General features: G+C 62.0%; 1 protein-coding gene across 4 annotated transcripts; it reads right to left on the bottom strand.

Moving 5' to 3' along the window:
* Positions 1 to 1,769: 1,769 nt before the first annotated feature.
* On the bottom strand, positions 1,770 to 17,046 carry PLXNA3 (plexin A3). Of its 4 annotated transcripts, XM_063721152.1 has the most exons (34): positions 16,916 to 17,046; positions 14,586 to 15,206; positions 13,728 to 14,267; positions 13,046 to 13,228; positions 12,535 to 12,681; positions 11,876 to 12,004; positions 11,705 to 11,805; positions 11,321 to 11,444; positions 11,082 to 11,238; positions 10,894 to 10,993; positions 10,527 to 10,641; positions 10,177 to 10,377; positions 9,875 to 9,971; positions 9,548 to 9,738; positions 9,315 to 9,460; positions 9,125 to 9,245; positions 8,883 to 9,019; positions 8,602 to 8,772; positions 8,245 to 8,338; positions 7,924 to 8,163; positions 7,707 to 7,850; positions 7,394 to 7,628; positions 7,171 to 7,313; positions 6,837 to 7,093; positions 6,667 to 6,733; positions 6,427 to 6,573; positions 6,181 to 6,340; positions 5,915 to 6,018; positions 5,613 to 5,709; positions 5,211 to 5,401; positions 4,766 to 4,935; positions 4,066 to 4,278; positions 3,745 to 3,895; positions 1,770 to 2,821 (listed from the first exon to the last, which is right to left on the bottom strand). In XM_063721152.1, the coding sequence occupies exons 2-34, from the start codon at positions 15,177 to 15,179 to the stop codon at positions 2,726 to 2,728; spliced, it is 5,763 nt and encodes a 1,920-aa protein (XP_063577222.1). In that variant the 5' UTR covers positions 15,180 to 15,206; positions 16,916 to 17,046; the 3' UTR covers positions 1,770 to 2,725. The 4 variants fall into 4 exon arrangements, 3 of the variants coding, with proteins under 3 accessions (XP_063577222.1, XP_054401245.1, XP_024096251.2); XM_054545270.2 differs by having other exon boundaries at positions 12,535 to 12,599; positions 13,046 to 14,267; XM_024240483.3 differs by lacking the exon at positions 12,535 to 12,681.
* Between the last annotated feature and the right edge of the window lie 170 nt (positions 17,047 to 17,216).

The following is a 17,216-nucleotide window of genomic DNA, read 5'->3' as shown; positions in this document are numbered from 1 at the left end:
CCACCCTATTTAAAATTGCATCTCAAAAACAAAACAAAACAAAAATAAAAACAAAAAAAGAAGAAAGGCCAGGCACGGTGGCTCATGCCTGTAATCCCAGCACTTTGGGAGGCTGAGGCAGGCGGATCACCTGAGGTCGGGAGTTCGAGACTAGCCTGACCAACATGGAGAAACCCTGTCTCTACTAAAAATACAAAATTAGCTGGGCGTGGTGGCGTGCACCTGTAATCCCAGCTACTCAGGAGGCTGAGGCAGGAGAATCACTTAAACCCGGGAGGCGGAGGTTGCAGTGAGCCAAGATTGCACCATTGCCCTCCAGCCTGGGCAACAAGAGTGAAACTCTGTCTCATACAAAAAAAAAAATTGCATCTCACTTGGTTGGGCACAGTGGCTCACAACTGTAATCCCAGAATTTTGGGAGGCCAAAGCAGGAGGATCACTTGAGCCCAGGAGGTTCAAAACCAGCAAGACTCCATCTCTACTAAAGAAAAAAAAAAAAAAAAAAAAAAACAGCTGGGTATGGTGGCAAGCACTTGTAATCCTAGCTACTCAGAAGGCTGAGGCAGAAGGATCACTTGAGCCCAGGACATCAAGGCTGCAGTGAGTTGATTTTGCCACTGCACTCCAGCGTGGACAACAGGGCAAGATCCTGGCTCACGCCTGTAATCCCAGCACTTTGGGAGGCTGAGGCAGGTGGATCACGAGGTCAGGAGATTGAGACCATCCTGGCTAACACGGTAAAACCCCGTTTCTACTAAAAATACAAAAAATTAGCCGGGCGGGGTGATGGGCACCTGTAGTTCCAGCTACTCGGGAGGCTGAGGCAGGAGAATGGCGTGAACCCGGGAGGCGGGGCTTGCAGTAAGCCGAGATCATGCCACTGCACTCCAGCCTGGGTGACAGAGTGACATTCCGTCAAAGAAAAAAAAACATAAAAAGTAAAAATAAGATTCCATCTCACCTGGCCGGGCACAGTGGCTCATGCCTGTAATCCCAATACTTTGAGAGGCTGAGGGGTGAGGATCACTTGAGGCCAGGAATTCAAGACCAGCCTGAACAACATAGCAGCAACCTATCTCTACAAAAAAAAAAAAAAAAAGCCTGGCATAGTAGACTGTACTTATACACCCAGCTATTCAGGAGGCTGAGGTGGGAGGATCACTTGAGCCCAGGAGTTTGAGACTGCACTGAGCTGTGATCTTGCCACTGCACTCCAGCCTGGGCAACACAGCTACACTCTGTCTCAAAAAAAATAAATAAATAAATTGCATGTCACCTTCTCCCCACCTGCATTACTTAACAGTCCTGGGAGTAAGACTTTGGTAGGTGCACCATGATGGGTGCCACAACCTCGACAGTACGCAATTGTCAGGTTTTGAAGGAGTTGGCTGCAGCTGAAACCACCGGAGGGTTCTAAACAGTGAGGCAACATGATCCACCTTATATCATAACAGGATGTCTCTGCCTCCCACGCTGAGAACAGGCTGAAGAGAGCCAGGGCAGAAGCAGGGAGACTGGCATCCAGGCCGAGATAGACAATGGCACGGGAGAGCTGGGTGGGGGTGGTGGAAGGGAGGAGAATCTATCTACCTTGAATCTGTCTTGAAGGTAGAGCCACCGGGGTTTGCTGATAGGTCGGGCATGGCTCTGGACCTCCCCAAACCCTCTGGGACCCTGCAAGGAGTGGTCCTTTCTCCCATAATGGGGCTCCAGCTCATGCAGCATCCACAGGTCTACTGACCTGCCCCAAGGACAGAGCCCCACATGGATGGCATTTCCCCAACATTTAATCAGGAAAAAACATTCCATGAACAAAGAAAAACTCATGCAACTAAAGAGGAGAGAACAGGGGGTCTGGGACTGTGAGACAGGGCCAGATTCCTCAGAGGAGGCAGAAGACATAGAGTAGTAAGGCACGGCCACCTTGGCCCCACAGGGCGGGCGCTGGATGGAGCGGGCGCTGAATGGGGCGGCTGAAGGAGTTGGAGCAGGTGCAGACAACACTGAGGACGTTTGGCAGTAGGCTCAGGAGGAGGAGCGTTCTAGGGCCCCCAGGCCCAAGTCAGGCCCTGGCACAAGCCTGAGTCCAGCTCTCCAGGTACTCAGAGGGAATAGGGCCCCAAGATGCTTGAGGGGGACCCTGTGGTCCAGCGTGGCACAGCCACAATTCTGAGAAAGCTTTGGAGGCCTCACCCCAAGTGCTGCTAGTACCGTGACCCTGCCTTGGAATGGGTGGGGTCAGCCATGGCAAGGGTGAGGTGCCAGAGGCCAGACCAAGGCTGATAATGCTACACAAAGGAAACCAGACAGGTGGCAGGGCCCAGGACAACTCAAGGAGAGGCAGGTGAGTGAGGCTGGCGACATCCGGTGGGGGACACATATTTACAGATGGAGACGGAGGCGAAGTTCGATTCAATAAATAGGCAGAGGGATATAAATAGCAGGGAGGGTGGGGCTGTCCCAACACCTGGCCACAGGGCAGGAGGGTGGGGGTATTGCTGCTGCTGGGGTGGGGGCTCGCCCTGTCACCCCTCCCCCTGCAGGGCCCAAAGCAAGGCACTAATGAAGGGGGCCTCGGTGTGCTGGGGGCATCGTGGCCAGGGTGACCTGCCCCACGATACCCAATCCAGGACTCAGCCCAGGGACCCAGGCTTGAGCCAGCCACTCCCCTGGATGGGAGGATGGCACAGGACTGAGAAGCCCCCTCCTCACCGATTCCACCACCTTAGCTGTCGCTGGACACGAGGCTGATGATCTGTTCCAGTTTCTGCCGCAACTTATGCTTCCGACAAGAGGCATCTCGGTCCAGAGCCGTGAGAATCTGGGGGAGAGGGGTCCCCTGGAGCTGGGCTCTGTAGGGGGCGCAGCTCCTGCCATGCAAAGTCCCCACTTCCCAGCTGGGCTCCTCCCTCCCACACGCCTCACCCCTCCATCCTCCCCCGCAGCCCCTGTACAAACCCCCCAGCTCTCCCCAGCCCCAAATGCCCCTCCGACGACAGCACTTTCTCCTCCTCCTCTCTACGGCTAGGGTGCGGCCTCTCCCTAGAGTGACCTGGACTCTGGACTCGCCATGCTGGATTCCCCCTCCCATTACCTCCTAGCCCAAGCCTCCCTCGCCAGGACCCCGTGACCCTCGCCAGACCCAGTGAGTGTTCTGCAGGTCACCATCCTTCACCAGCAGCAGCACTGGAAGATGGAGCCGGCCACTGCCACTCCCTGACCTGTGAGGGGTCCTCACTGGCTCAGGTTGCCAGACCCCACCAGGCGCTCTCGGGCATCCTCCCCGCTGGCTGCTGCGCCTCCCCTCCCCTCCCCTCCCCTCTTTGTGTCCTGGGGCCCTGGGCTCAGTGCTTGGGCCGCTTCTCCCTCCACACCCACTTGCGGCTTCCCTGTGAGCTCATCCAGGCTCAGGGCTTTAAATGCCATCCACAGGCTCACAAATGTGTCCAGCCCAGACTCCATCCTAAAGTTCACACCTCTATGTCCTCCTGCCTCCGGCCATTTCTCATCACAAAGCCTGACCCATCCCTTCCAGTGCTCAGGCCCTTTAACTTTTGCCCAGTGGCCACTTTGTACCCAGCCAGTGGCTTATCTCCTGGGTCCCTCAAATTCCAGCATCTACCTGTGATCCCAGAAATAGGCTCTGTGTCCCTTCTGTCCCCAACCCCCACCAACCCTCCTGCCTTTGTCACTGGCTGCACTTTCAGGACCAAGTAACTGGGAGTCTGTGGGGATGACACACACCTCCTGGCGGTACTTGGTGACATAGAAGTAGAGCTCACTGAGTGCACTCAGGACATTGAAGTCGCTGGCGTGGAGGCGGGACTGCTCCACCAGGTAGGCATCCATGTCCTGGTCGCTGATGGATGCCATCTTTGCAATGTCTCGATAATACCTGTTGGGACCCTGAGTATGTCACTCGGGCGATATCACAAAAACTAGAACCCCTGCCCTCACTGCCCGGCCGGCCCCCGGGCTTCCTGCCTGTAGCTGGCCTGCCTCGCACAGGCAGCCCAGGGAGGGGCAGGTCCTGCCCTCTGCCACCCACAGCAGGGCGGAGCCCACCTCTCCACCCAGCTCTTGTAGTTGGGGATGTCCTTGGCGTAGAGCAGTTTGTTGGAGGGCGAGTCCTTCCCCAGGCGGTGCTCGGATGTAGAGCAGGAGTCCATGAAGGTCTGGGCTACCACCGACAGGCAGGCATCCGTGATGCTGTTCTTGTGGATGTCAAACACGAACTGCGGGTTCTTGATCACATTCACCCAGAAGCGCAGCGGCAGGCTGTGGACAACAGAGGGACATGCGCCTGAGGCTCCCTAGTTAGCCCCAAGGGTCCCCTCCCATGTGCACCTCTTTCCTGTTGGGCCGGCTCACATCTTGTCCAGAGGTGGTGAGAGCAACACATTTAGGGTGAACGGCCTTTCCTCTAAGTCTCTGCTGAACTTCTGTTCTCAATAGGTCTCAACCCCCTCCGCAGCTTCTCCTGTCACCGCTCTCACCACCTGCGACCGACCACCAGCATCTCTACCTGGTGCAAGACCCCAGAGGGCAAATGCCTCACCACCACCATCCCACCCACCCAGGCAGTCCAGCTCCAGAACCGGACGCAACAGGTCCCTTGGCTTGATGGCACTGTGTCAACCCCAGGCCAGGCCTCATTCCCTCCTGCCTGGATGCTACTCCAGGCCCTGGGTCTCAGCAGAGGCACCAGCATCTTCCGCCCACCAATCTCCAGACGGGCTGCTGGCAGCCCAGCATGGGGCGATACCAGTTGCTCTTCCAGGTGTGGCGCACGTCGGGGTCGCTGATCTGGCGCTGGTCCGCCTGCTCATCCAGGAAGTCGAACATGTACTTGATGGCCAGGGGCAGGGCCGAGCCCCGGTGGGCTGTGCTGAACACTGTCTCAAAGAGGTCATCCACGAACTTCTGCAGTGTGCCCTGTGTGCGGCAGAGACGTCACAGGCTATGAGGGAGCCAGGTCAGGATGTCCCCAGAGCAGAACAGATGGAGGCAGAAAGGCTTGGCAAAGAGAGGGGCTTCCCTACAGGGCCAGTGGCGTCTCAGATAGACACGGCCTTTATCTAAGGCTCAGAGTTCTCATAGCAAAGACCCTAAGAAAGACCCACTGGAAGCAAATGATCCACGACCCCCTCCCCTGTAAGGCCGGGACAACCTCTGGGCTGAGGCCAAGGTGGCGAGAGGCAGGCCCACACCTTGGTGGCCAGCAGCCGTGTCAGGTAGATCTCGGAGACCATCTTGCTGCCACGGTCCCCCTCGCGATGGTCGGCATGGTCGTGGTTTTTCACCAGGTGCCACAATTTGGTGCCCGTCTCCTGGTCAGGCGTAATCATGGGTGCCCGTGAGCGGAGGCTATCAGGGCTGCTGGCCGTGCGGAGCAAGCTCTCTGGAGCAGAGAATGCATGTGACCCTTAGGCCACCACCTGGCCCCTGCCCCACTCTCCCGGGAGCTCAGCCACGTGTGGGGACCCATCTGCCCTCGCTGGCCGACCCTCCATCTACACTCCACAGAATCGATGGCACTTGGAAGTGGGGGTTCCCTGGGACGGCTTAAGCAGCCTCGAAGGGCACACGGCCACCACACTGAGGACACCTACCGTAGCGGCTGAGGGAGCGGGTGAAGGTGAAGGAGTTGGCCATGTTATAGGCAGACACTTGTTTGGGCACCAATGCCACCAAGGAACCATCTGTCACCTGGAGGCCCCAGAGACAGAGGGAGGCAGTGCAGGAAGCTGAGAAGCCAAGGAGCCCCCACCCACCCCCACCCAGGAGGGGAGCCCACGAGTCCAGCGAGAAGGGCGAGGGGAGCCAGGGCCACTGCTCCTGTGTCCTGCTGCAGCTCAAGGCAGGGTCCTGGCTCCCAGGTGGCCCTGGGGGGGAATGGGCCCCAACCTCTCACCTGGTAGTGGGCCAGTGAGTTGAGCCTCTTCCAGTCACACTCGATCTTGGTGGTGACATCCTCATCCTGGAGGATGATGCGAGTCATGCGGCCCTGGCGCCACTCTGTGGGCCACAGACAGCCCTTAAGATTATGCTGGCAGCCCCCAAGTCCCGGCCCACTCCTCTTAGGGAACAGGGTTCAGGTGGGGAGCGGCAGAGCCCACAGAGGTCACACGGCACAGGAGGGGATGAGTGGGAGCCAGGAGGAGAGGGTGGGGACCTCACCCAGGTCCATGTCCTCAGCTTTGGGGCGCTGGGAGTACGGAATGCCCTTGTACACAGTGTCCAGCAGCTTATCTTTGGCCTGGGTGATGCTGTCACAGTTGAGAACCTTCACTGGGACCTGGGCACTGCTCTCGTTCTCCGGACACACGCAGTGAAGGGTCTGAGGGGAAAGCGGACTCCAGTGTCAGTCTGGGGCGAGGCCTCTCTCTGCACCCACACCTCTGGCCCGCCTGGGCCTGCACTCACCAGTGTCTTGTAGTCGATCTGCTGACGGATGAGCTTGTCCTCGCTCAGGGAGTATCGTGCCTCGCCCGTGATGGCATCAATGGGGCCCTTCTCCATCTGCTGCTTGATGGCACAGTAAAGCAGGAAGAGAGGCTCCCCAGCGCACTCCTGCAGCCAGGGACAGGTGCACAGCTGGCTGCCTGCCTGACCACTGGCCGGTCCTCTGCCACCACCTCCCTGCCGCCCGCCCACCTGGCACACCTTCAGAAACTTATGCAGCAGGAATGTGAACCAGTTGGTAAGCATCTTCTCAGCCACTGACTCTGTCCTAGGGCAAGAGAAGGGGGCTCAGGCCTGGCAGGGGTGGGGCTTGGGCAGGGCGGAGGGCCGGGCAGGACAAAGGCGTGGCCTGGATAGAGCGAGGCAGGTACCTGCGTAGCAGCAGCTTGGGGTGGTTCTTGCTCTCGAGGTTTTTCTCGATGAGGTCAGCCAGCAGTTGCTTGAGCAGCCCCGTGGCATAGTCGAGCCGGCTCTGCAGGGCCACCATGGTGAGCGAGGCCACGGTGCCGCGGTCACGCATGGAGAAGCTGCTCTGGGCCTCCAGCGTGTGGATGAAGGTAAGCACAAAGGCGCGGCTGTGCAGCAGCTGCCCGAAGAGGCGCAGGGCCTTCTCCACGTTGGGTGGCGTCTGTGGGAAGCAAGAGGTCTCAGAGGGTGGGGGCGGCCCTGAAGGGAATTGCGGGGGCAGGCCAGGCAGAGGCTCACATCCAGCTCCTTGAGCACCGGGTGGGCCTCGATGCCCGGGAAGAGCACGCGCACGGCATAAGTCCGGTAGTCCAGGAAGGGGATCTGCACCTCGTCCATGTGGTTAGTCAGCTCATTGATGTCTGTCTGCAGCTCTGCGAAAGCTGGGGGGTGGAGAGAGGGAATGAGTGGGCAGGAGGGACGTCCCCAGCTTCCACACCACATCCCGCCCCGCCTCAGGCACCTTCCTTGCACTCCAGGGCCACGCGGGACTCCAGGTTGTCCATCTGCAGCTGCAGACGCTTGAGGGTACGGTCCGCGTCCTGAGTCTTGCGCTTGTAGGCCACCAGTACAGCCGTGATGGCCAGCAGCAGGAGCCCACCCCCCGCCGCCAGCCCCATCATGGCCGGTAGGGTGAGCGCCCGCTCTGCCGAGATGTGCAGGGTGCCCAGCCAGAACTCCAGGCCACCCACCAGCACCTGTGGGGACAGGCCTGAGGTGAGCTGACCACCACGCCCACCCTGGGCTGCCCAAGGGGTCTCCCCATCCCCACCTACCATGACAGGCTGCCGGCCAGTCTGGCTGGGTGAGTCGCACAAGAGTTGTGTGTCCGAGACTGTGAGTGAACACGGCTGGCCTCCTATCAGCACAGTGTAGTTGAGGCGGGAGCTGCCAGCTGCCGCGGGAATCAGGTTCTTGCCCTGGGGGGGGAGGACAACTTCAGTCCAGGACTCTCCACTTTCCCGCCCCTCCCTGCCCCCACCCCGCCCGCACCTTCAGCACCACGTGGGAGCCCGGTTTGACGTCCAGCACGCCAGAGGGCCCCAGCGGCTCAAAGCTGGGATCAGGGTAGTAGGTAAAAGAGGAGCGGTTGAGGGAGCGGGCTGTTTGCACGTGGTCCAGCAGGAAGCCAAACTCATCAGGGTGCTCGCCTTGCGCCCGAGGCTGGGGCCGCCCAAGAAAGATGCCGGGGGCCTTACACAGCATGGCAGTGTCGTTGATCACCTGGCATGTCTGTGGGGACAAAGGTGGACAGCCAGGCACGTGAAGCCGTGGGCTGCAGGGTCGGGATGGGGCAGGACAGCTGGTACTCACATTGGTGGTCTCGATGCCGCGGTACTTGGCACGGACCCGGGGCTCCTGGACCGTCAGCAGGTGGGTCCCACTCACAGTGATGGCAGTGCTTCCACTAGGGACAGGGCAGGGGCCTCAGGCTCCCTCCTCCAGTGCACCCACCCAGCCCTGGAGAGTGATCGAGGCTGCCATGGCAGCCCAGGCCTTCCCTGACCCTGGATCACCTAGTGAGTGCCGGGTACTGTGCAGCCAGGACAGCTCCACCCCCTCTACCAATGAGGGCCTAGGCTCCAGGAGGGGCCCAACCAGAGGTCAGAGACCACCCAGTCCCTGAGCCCTCTGGACACTGCCAGGCTCCCCAGTTCCCCAGGGTCTTACTTGATGATGCTCCAGGTGGGCTCAAGGCGGGTGACGGTGGGGTCCTGAGTGTAGGTGTAGATGACCCCGGGGCTGGAGATGTTAGCCCGGTCAATGGCAAGTGTGATGGGGGCCTGGCTGGGGCCCAGGGTGGAGACAGGTGAGATGCACACGATCGCCTTGGCATCTCTCCTACATTGGCAAGCAGGGTGCTTGGAGTGGGTGGCCCAGGGCCCTCAGCCACGTGTCCCCACGGCCCCCCACACAATGCCCAACCCAAAGCTGGCAGGGCCCCGGCCCACCTTACAAACTGGCACTCGCTGTCCCTCACAGTCACTGTGACCCTGCTGCCAGCATCCAGAGAGCTGCCTGAGATGGTGAGCCGTGTGCCCCCTGACGCCGGGCCACGGCTGGGACTCACTTGGTCAAACGTTGGGGTCTGCGGGAGAAGCTGCCCTGAGGGGAGGAGCTGGGCCAGGCTGCTCCACACGCCCCTTGCGGGAGAGAGAAGGGACAGGAAGGGGGAGGGCCGGCAGCCACGCACCACAAAGCTGTAGAGCTGCTCCGACTGCGTGCGGAAGTCAGCTGAACAGTCACCTACACACAGCTCCACGGGCCCCGGCAGCGGGCTGGGCACCAGCGACTCCTCCATCTCACACACGATCCTAGGGCTCAGAGAGCGTCAGGGCCGGCCAGGCCACATATGGCCTGGGCACCCACACAGCCACACTCACCTCTCAGCACTGATGTACTCGGCCGGGATGGAGTTGCAACGCACGCCAGCCACCCGCAGGCCCACCTCTCGGGACAAGAGGCCCAGGTTCTCACCCACGATGGTGACCCGGGTGCCTCCTTCCTTGGGCCCCACGAGAGGGTGGATCTGTGGAGCAGGATGGGCAGTGACAGAGTTGGCTCAGACTCCCAGGTGCCCTGTTGGCAGTGACCAGGGGCAGTGAGGGAGGCTGACCTGCATGATGCGGGGGTGGCTGCACCGGGTGCCCTTCTGGCTCAGGTGCATCCAGTTGGTCTTCGGGGCCGGGCAGTGGGTCCGCAGCTGGCACCTGTGCTCTGAGATGCACCAGCCACAGTTGAAGCGGGGATCAGCCTTGAGGCAGAGGCCACAGCTGGGCCGCTGAGCCCAGCACTTGTACAGGAGGGCTGCAGGCACAGAAGGCACTGCTGACGGAGCAGGCAGCGGCAGAAAAGTGGAAAGTGGGGAGCACTAGGGCCCCCAGACCCAACCCCAGCAGTGCCGATTGCCTTAGGAGGGAAGCTCCCTAGCCCATGCCTTCACCTCGGAAGCTGGGAGGCTTGTCTATGGGGAAGTCTCCATCCCAGACCACGGAGAAGTCCAGCTCGGTGTCACCATGCTCATCACCTTCATAGGAGTACTGGAGGAAAGGAACCCATGGGACCCCAGATAAGATGTGCAGAACCCCTACCCAAGATTTTCGCCAGCTGCTCCCCTCCTCCAGGTACAGGAATCCCTAGCAGGAGACTCAGAGAGTTCCCTGCCAGGGAGCTGGGCATAGACAAGAACGATCCATACCACACCACAGCCCAGACCCCGAAGGGAGGCAGCGGGCGGGACCTCACCGAGGCGTTCTGGCACTGCACACTGCTGCTGTTGAAGCGCACGGCAGGCACCCGCTGCTGCCGCCCCTGCACCCGCACCACGCACTCATAGTTCTTCTGGCCCGACTGCGGCTGAGGTAGGTTCTTAGCCCGCAAGGTAAGAGGCTGCATGACCCCAACGGGGATCAGGAGGTCCCCACTGGGCAGGATCTCAGGGCAGCCCTGGGGGGAAAGCGCCTGTCAGCTGCACACAGGGCCACCCTTCTCCAGGCCCAGCCCGGAGAAGGCTCAAAGAAACCGAGAACACATAGAAGCCGGTGGCCCCACCCGCACCACAGAACCCAGCCCCTCGCATGCGGCGCCCGCCTCACCTCAGGGCTATGGACCCTGCCCTCCTGGAAGGAGCACTCGTGGGGGCGGCTGGTACACGCGTGGCGGTACTTACACCAGTGGCAGGGGTAAGGGCTGCCAACACAGGACATGCACCTGGGGGGGAAGTGGCTTCAGAAATAACAGAGGAGGCTGCACTGCCCCTCACTGCTCCCCAATAGGACACATCGGGAACTGAAGGAAGAAGGCAGCCATATCAGGGGACAGAGAGATGTGGGGATGTCAGGGGCTATCAGGACCTGACAGTTAGCCCCTGATGCCCCAGAAACAGCTGCCCTGAAGGTGTCGCCTGTCCCAGAGGTCCCCTCTATCCCCAGTGGTAGGGACGGGTGCTGGCCAGGTACTCACGACTGGAGGACGCTGCAGTTGTAGAAGACAAAGTCAGCACCAGCAAACCTCACGCCTGTCTCCTTGGAGAGAAGCTGCAGCCGCACGGTGCGGGTGGCCCCTGCAGCAGTCCCGGGGTGGCCGTGAACTCTCTGGGGGTAGGGAGAGGCCCCACCCTGCCCCACCCTGGGCAGCCCCAACCCACTGACCGTGCCCCCTGGTAAGAGCTCGGAGCTCCTGGAGGGAGGGTGAGGGGCAGAGCAGTTCACCGGAGGGCAGCAGGATCGCCTCGCTCTCCGCCGCCTCCTCGAAGGCACAGCTCACGCCCGCACTGAGGTCTGGCACGTTGTGCAGGGTGACGGTCAGCTGAGGGAAGCAGAGGGCTCAGGGCAGGGCGGACTCCCAGCACACATGTTCACACCCAGCCGGGCACCCCCAAGCTGCTCACCTGCACCCCAGGCGACGTCACTGACACATTGTTGGGCCGGACCCGCACCTGGACACACTTGCTCAGCTCCTCAGCAAAGCCGTGTGGGGCAGAGGCGCCCAGACAGGCCCCTTCGCGGCAGCACCTGCACGGGGTCGGGCCAGAGCCGGTCCCGCCACTGCCCCGGGAGGGCCCAGGCCTGTCCAGCTCACAGTGCCAGGCAACAGCGAGCCTTGGCCTCGTCCCCTGGGGCCCGAGGGACGTCACTCGGGGTGGAGGTTCCACTCATTAGCTGGAGAAAGTGGAGGAGGGTGGGGGGAGGCCGCAAGGGCACGGCTGGGTGTGGCTGGCTCCCCCTGGCCTGTGGGGCCCTCCAACCCCCGGAGCAGGGGCCCCCGCCCTCACCTGTGCTGCAGCACACACCAACCACAGTGTGGGTCCCCGGAGCCCAGGCAGGCTGCGCAGCTCTGGTACTGCTCACAGGTCTCCACCGGGAGCTGGCTCACCTGGGGACAGCCACGTCAGCACCCAGCCCGTCCCCGCCCCACCACCCACCGCCACCCACCACAGGCCCACCTGCTTCTCACTCAGGAGATAGATGTGCCGGTGGTCCGGGCTGAAGAGCAGGTCTCGGAGGATGGGGCTGCCATCTACCACGGGGACTGTCTCATACAGGTGGGCATCCTGGGAGCCATCGACCCGCACCTGAGCCACAAGACCAGCCCGATGCCACCACAGCCTCCTGCACCTGGGACATTGTCTTCTCCAGCCAGAGACTTTGGAGGTTGTGGCTGAGCTGAAGTCAGGGCCTGGTGGGGTTCAGCACTCACACCCACAGCCCTGAGGCCGAAAAAAGGAGGGTGCAGACGCCAGAAAATGCTCTCAGCAAACAGAAGGACCAAGTGATTCGTGTTGCCCAAAGTCAGGGGATGCACTGATTAGGGGAATGAGGTAGTGGCGATGGTTGTGCCACTCTGCAGATCCACAGAAACCCACTGAACTGTGCACTTTAAAATAGGTGAATTGGATGGTACGTGTTCAACAAAGCTGCTACAGAGAAAAAGAGGGTCTCAGGAACAGAGCAGGTGGGCCAGGAGAGTTCATCATCCTTCTCCACAAACCCTTCCCTGCGCCCCCAGACCAACTCTTGCCCTCCTGGGGGATGGCACTGCATCTACGAGGCAAGCAGGATGAGAGCACTGCAGTCCCCCGACTCCTACCTATTCAACACGTACCTGAGTGCCCAGGAGTTCATCTCCCCCTTCACGCCAAGCTACCCCCAGATCTCCAGTGGAAGCAGCTGCAGCCCCAGGGCCCATGGGTAGGAGGGGAAGGATGGGAAGTAGTGAGCCAAGGAGAGGTCCGTCCCAGGGATAGGGAGGCTGGAGGGGCAAGGCATTCGCTCCCTTATTCACTCAACAGAGGACCCAGCAATGCCGGCTCAGCCCCAGCCCTGCTTTCGTGGCAGGGAGACCCCACAATAGATCTGTTCTCTGTCCCCAGAGCCATACGAAGCTGGCAATTCAGTCCACAGTGGGAACTGGCAATGGTGAGGGTGGGCGGCCGAGGGGCCACCCGAGGAGCAGGGCCAGGCGCCTGGAACCCAGCCAGGGAAATCTCCCTCCCTGCACCAGCCGTGTCCTCTCCTGTCCTGTCCTCAGGGCTCTCCTGTGTGTTCCCACCACCAGCCTTGTCCCATATCTGAGACTGTCCCCACCCCCACATGCCCAGGGCTCTGGGGGCCACCTTCTTCAGGCTGCCGCTGCGCGTGCCAATGAAGACCACAGAGTGCTGGCGGTAGGTGTAGGCGGCTACGCTGGCCATGCCGTCGGTGCTGTCGGCCAGCAGGGGCAGCCCCTCGATCACACGCAGGCCTCCCAGAGGCTGGTTCAACACCAGCCCGCAGAAGTTGCCGTTGATCTGCATGGGCTGGTGAAACAGAGGAGGAACCCGTGAGAGTCAAAGTTCCCAGGCGCAAGCACACAGCAGCCAGATGGAGGCCGGCAGTTCCTGTGTCCCAGAAGACAGCAGGATCTACAACTCGGTCCCCTCCAGCCAGGCCTGACTGCTCGCCCGAGGGTGCTCCAGGAAATTGGTGGCTGCGGAGGGAGACAGAGGAGGGACAGCAGGGAGGGAGGAACGAAGCCTGGGCCCACAAGACTCTTGTTGGCTCAAGACAAGGGGCAACCAGGAGACGGAGCAAGGAGGAACGAGCTGGGAATGGAAGCAGAAGTGGGGCACTCGGCAGGCCAGAGAGAGGGAAGGAGAGGGCAGGGACCCCTGGGAGGGAGAAACAGGTGGAAGGGCAAAGGTGCCACTCCCAGGGCCATGGCAAAGCCTGGGACAGGATGACTGGCCGTGAGGCCACGCTGGGCATGGCAGACCTGGGACAGGGCAGAGGACCAGTGTGGGGTGATGAGGGGCTCACGGTGTTGATGCAGGGCAGCTCCTTGTTCAGCAGCCAGGGCAGAGCCAGAGTGCCCTCCCCACGATAGCAGGACTGGATGCGGCGCCGGATGTGGGCATTGATGTTGCTGAGGGTGAAGAGGCAGAGGATGGTCTGCCGGGGTGGGCTGGCCCGGTTCTTCTGGCCCTGAGAGAAGATGATGAAGAGGACGTCCTCATCAGCCGGCACACCCAGGGCCTGGGCCAGCAGCAGGCCAGGCTTGGCCAGGTGGGCGCTCTGCACCAAGCGGTACTCCACGCCGCGCCAGGAGCAGCCGATGGGGAATTCCACGTATGAGTAGAACTCTGAGTCCCCCGCGCACATGCGCACAATCTTGGACGTGAAGAATTTCTCGCCCGCTGTGTCCAGCAGCGTCTGCTGGGTGTCCAGCTGCAGCGTCAGGAAGTACACGAAGGAGGCGCTGACGAAGCCGTAGATGTAGTAGATGTCAAAGGCAGGGTATAAGGACAGTGTGTCTGAGGGGATCTTGATCTGGGAGGAGACAAACTCATCCTGGTACACCTGGGGAGCAGGGGGAGGAGACAGCATCAGGTGAGGCTCTGTGCCAACATCGCGGGCCACCGCCAGCTTCCCTCTGCATCCCCCTCCCGCCTGGATGATCACAGAGGCCCAGGCCAGAAAGGCTGCAGAGGGCAGGGCGACCAGCCTCCCTGCACACAGCGGACCCCTGCAACCTGGGTTCAGGCTGTCATCCCAACCCTCCGCAACCTGTCTGCATCCCAGACACTGAGGAGCCGAAAGTTCCCTCTCAGAACAGGGCTCTTCCGGGAGGCAGAGCCAGGACTGGGTGGACGAAGGAGGGAAGGAAGGCTCACGCACAAGACTGAACATGTCCGCGCTGTCTTCATCACTGATGAGTTTGCGGGAGCTCAAGGTGGGGAAGTACTCCGACTTGCCGTCAACAGCAGTGCCCACGAACAGCTTGCTGGGCCCCTGGCCCTGCTCCACAATGACACCAGCCATGGAGTCGGGCTCCTGGGCCCCTGACAGGTAGTGCTCCTTGCGGTGGTGCGGCTCACCCAGCTTGAAGAGGTCGTCCAGGCGCAGGAACTGGCAGATGCCCTGCCAGATGCTGCCGCAGGCCACCAGGCGGCGGGCCGCATAGTCTATGAGCAGCAGCTTGTTGATATTGTCCACGGGGGCCAGGCGGTGGGCACACACGCGCATGCTGGGGGGCGGGTAGCAGCGAGCGTTGTCCTCGACGGGCCCCGTGACATGGGCCCGCAGCTCAGTCAGGTTGGGGGCCAGCTTAAAGACTCGGTTCACTGCACCCACGAACACCTCCCCAGTCACCCGGTGCACAGCCAAGTGGGTAAGCGTGGTGTCTGTCACCACGAAGGCACGGAAGGGCCTGTTGCCCAGGGCCCCCCCCACGGTAAGGAAGAGCAGCAGAAGGAGGCAGACAGAGGGCATGGCCGGCAGCCGCGCCTGGGGACAGGCCTAGGGAGAGACGGTGTGTGGGAGTCAGAGGCCTCGAGCCACAGAGGCCTGGGCCATTCACCCACCACCCCACCAAAGCCACCGTGACAGGAAGAGAGGAGGGGCCTCCGCCAGGGCGCATGAGTGAGCAGCCAGCGAGGGCAGGCTTGGGGGCCATCAATCGTCCCTCAGCCCCCGTGCTGGAAAGGAGCCAGGAGGCCTCGCCTCAGCTGGGCCACACCCAAGGGGGTAGCAGAGCAGATGCTGGGAAAGGCCAGGCAGGAGGCCCTCCAGAACTGAGACCCCAGATGCCACATCTCAGAGCCCGGGGCAACCAACAGCAAAGAACAGCAAGCCCCAGGCCTCTGGGCTGCCCCCAACGCCTGAGCTGAGGGGAGAGGGACGCAGGGACAGAATAATCGCAAGCTACACCACCTGGAGTGGCACTGCCACCAGGAGCCCTGGGACAGAGGTCTGGGGAATGGAGGCCTGATGCAGGATCCAGCACCACCATGTCCCCTGCAGGGGCCCCAGCTGCCTCCCGGACAAGGGCCTCAGCTGGCCGTCCAGGAGCCCGCTGTCTGGCCTCCCCGATGCAACACAAAGCCAAGTCGCGCCTGCCCCTCAGCTACACACCCAGACACACATCAGTCAAGCTCTGCTCAGCCACAGCCTGCGTGGCTCCCCCTCCAGACCCAGAGGTTCACTGGGGAAGGGAATGTACAGGGGGCCCTACCTGCCCTTTGGAGTCCCAGGAGCCTTACAAAGGAGGAGCAATGTCCCCAAATACAGTCAAGGCCTTGGAGAGACAGGGCAGGAGCCATAGGGACAGTGCTGGGACTGGCACTTAGTCCCCAGGCCACACCCAGTCAGCCCCAGGCTGCTAAGACAGCAGAGCAGTGTCGTGGCAGCCAACAGCTCAGCGCTACCCTCTCAGTGCCAGAGCCCCCGGGGGAGACAGGAGGTACCCAGCTTGAGGGCGGGAGGCGGGGGGAGGCGGGGCGGTGCAGGGAACCAAACCAAGGAGGCACAGGAGAGAGGAAAAATAATGCATTTGCCAGGAACAAGGAGCAGGCCCAGCTTGAAACTGCAAAGTTTCAGCTCAGATTGATCACCTCTCCAGGGCTCTTTTGTCAGCTGGACCCCTCATGCAACAGCTGGAGAAGAAAGGAAGGCCAAAGAAAAGAGAGGCCACATCCTGTCTTCACCTCCTCTACACCCCGGGAACACAAGCCTAGGAACAGGCTGGGGACAGGTCAGGAGGGAAACCTGGGCAGGCAGAATTTCAGGCCCAGCCCCCACCTGTAAGTGGCAACCTCGGGCATCACAGGTACAGCTGGGCCAGCAGAGAGCCTGAGAAAGGGGCAGCCCCACGCAGAGACGGGGGTCCAGCGGCCGCCCCCCCACACCCCCCACCGTGCTGCTGGTCCAGTTTGCCCAGGCCCCATCAGGGCACCCCTCGGCGGACTCGCGGAGCCCTTAGCGGGAGGGAAGTACAGCGTTGATCCTCCGAGGGGCCGCTCCCCTGCGACAAAGGGTCCTCTTTGGGCAGGGGGCTGGTCTTGGGTTGGCGTCCCCACCACGCGGGGCACAAGGGGCCAGGCAGGCCGGCGCCGACGGGCAGGGATAGGGCCTGACCCCCACAGGCCGAGCCGGACCCCCGGGCTGCCGGAGCCCCGGGCCCCGAGCTGGCTGGCCCCGCACGGACGGCGAAGATGACGGCCACCTACCTGTCCCTCCGCTGGCTCCGGGTGGCCGCCCTCTGGCCACGTGGACGCGCCCCCGAGCCCCACCGCGGCTCCGCTCGCGCGCCCCGGGCCCCACGCGCGCAGCCGCCGCCGCCGCCCACACACTGGGCTGGCCCGGGGGCCGCCGGAGCCTTTTAAACCCGGACCGTACCACCGCGCGGGGCGGGGGCGACCGGGGACGCCCGGCCGAGGGGGACGCGGCGGCAGGGGACGCAGGCGGGGCCGCTGATCCCCGGGGCCAGGGGCCTCGCGCGCAGCCCCGACCCCCGCGACCTGAAGGGGG

This window comes from Pongo abelii, chromosome X (genome assembly GCF_028885655.2).
Source record: "Pongo abelii isolate AG06213 chromosome X, NHGRI_mPonAbe1-v2.0_pri, whole genome shotgun sequence".
Taxonomy (NCBI): domain Eukaryota; kingdom Metazoa; phylum Chordata; class Mammalia; order Primates; family Hominidae; genus Pongo; species Pongo abelii.
Note: the sequence above shows the minus strand (reverse complement) of the source record. Positions and strands in the feature narration are given on the sequence as shown.

What these genes read in the sequence shown, in the direction of transcription:
- PLXNA3 (XM_054545270.2), bottom strand. Translation starts at nt 15,179, where the DNA reads ATGCCCTCTGTCTGCCTCCTTCTGCTGCTCTTCCTTACCGTGGGGGGG. An exon ending in ATCTCCTGAGTGAGAAGCAG is followed by an intron (nt 11,806 to 11,875) that starts GTGGGCCTGTGG and finishes GGCTGTCCCCAG; the next exon opens with GTGAGCCAGCTCCCGGTGGA. An exon ending in CCCAAGCTGCTGCTACGCAG is followed by an intron (nt 6,734 to 6,836) that starts GTACCTGCCTCG and finishes CTCTTGCCCTAG; the next exon opens with GACAGAGTCAGTGGCTGAGA.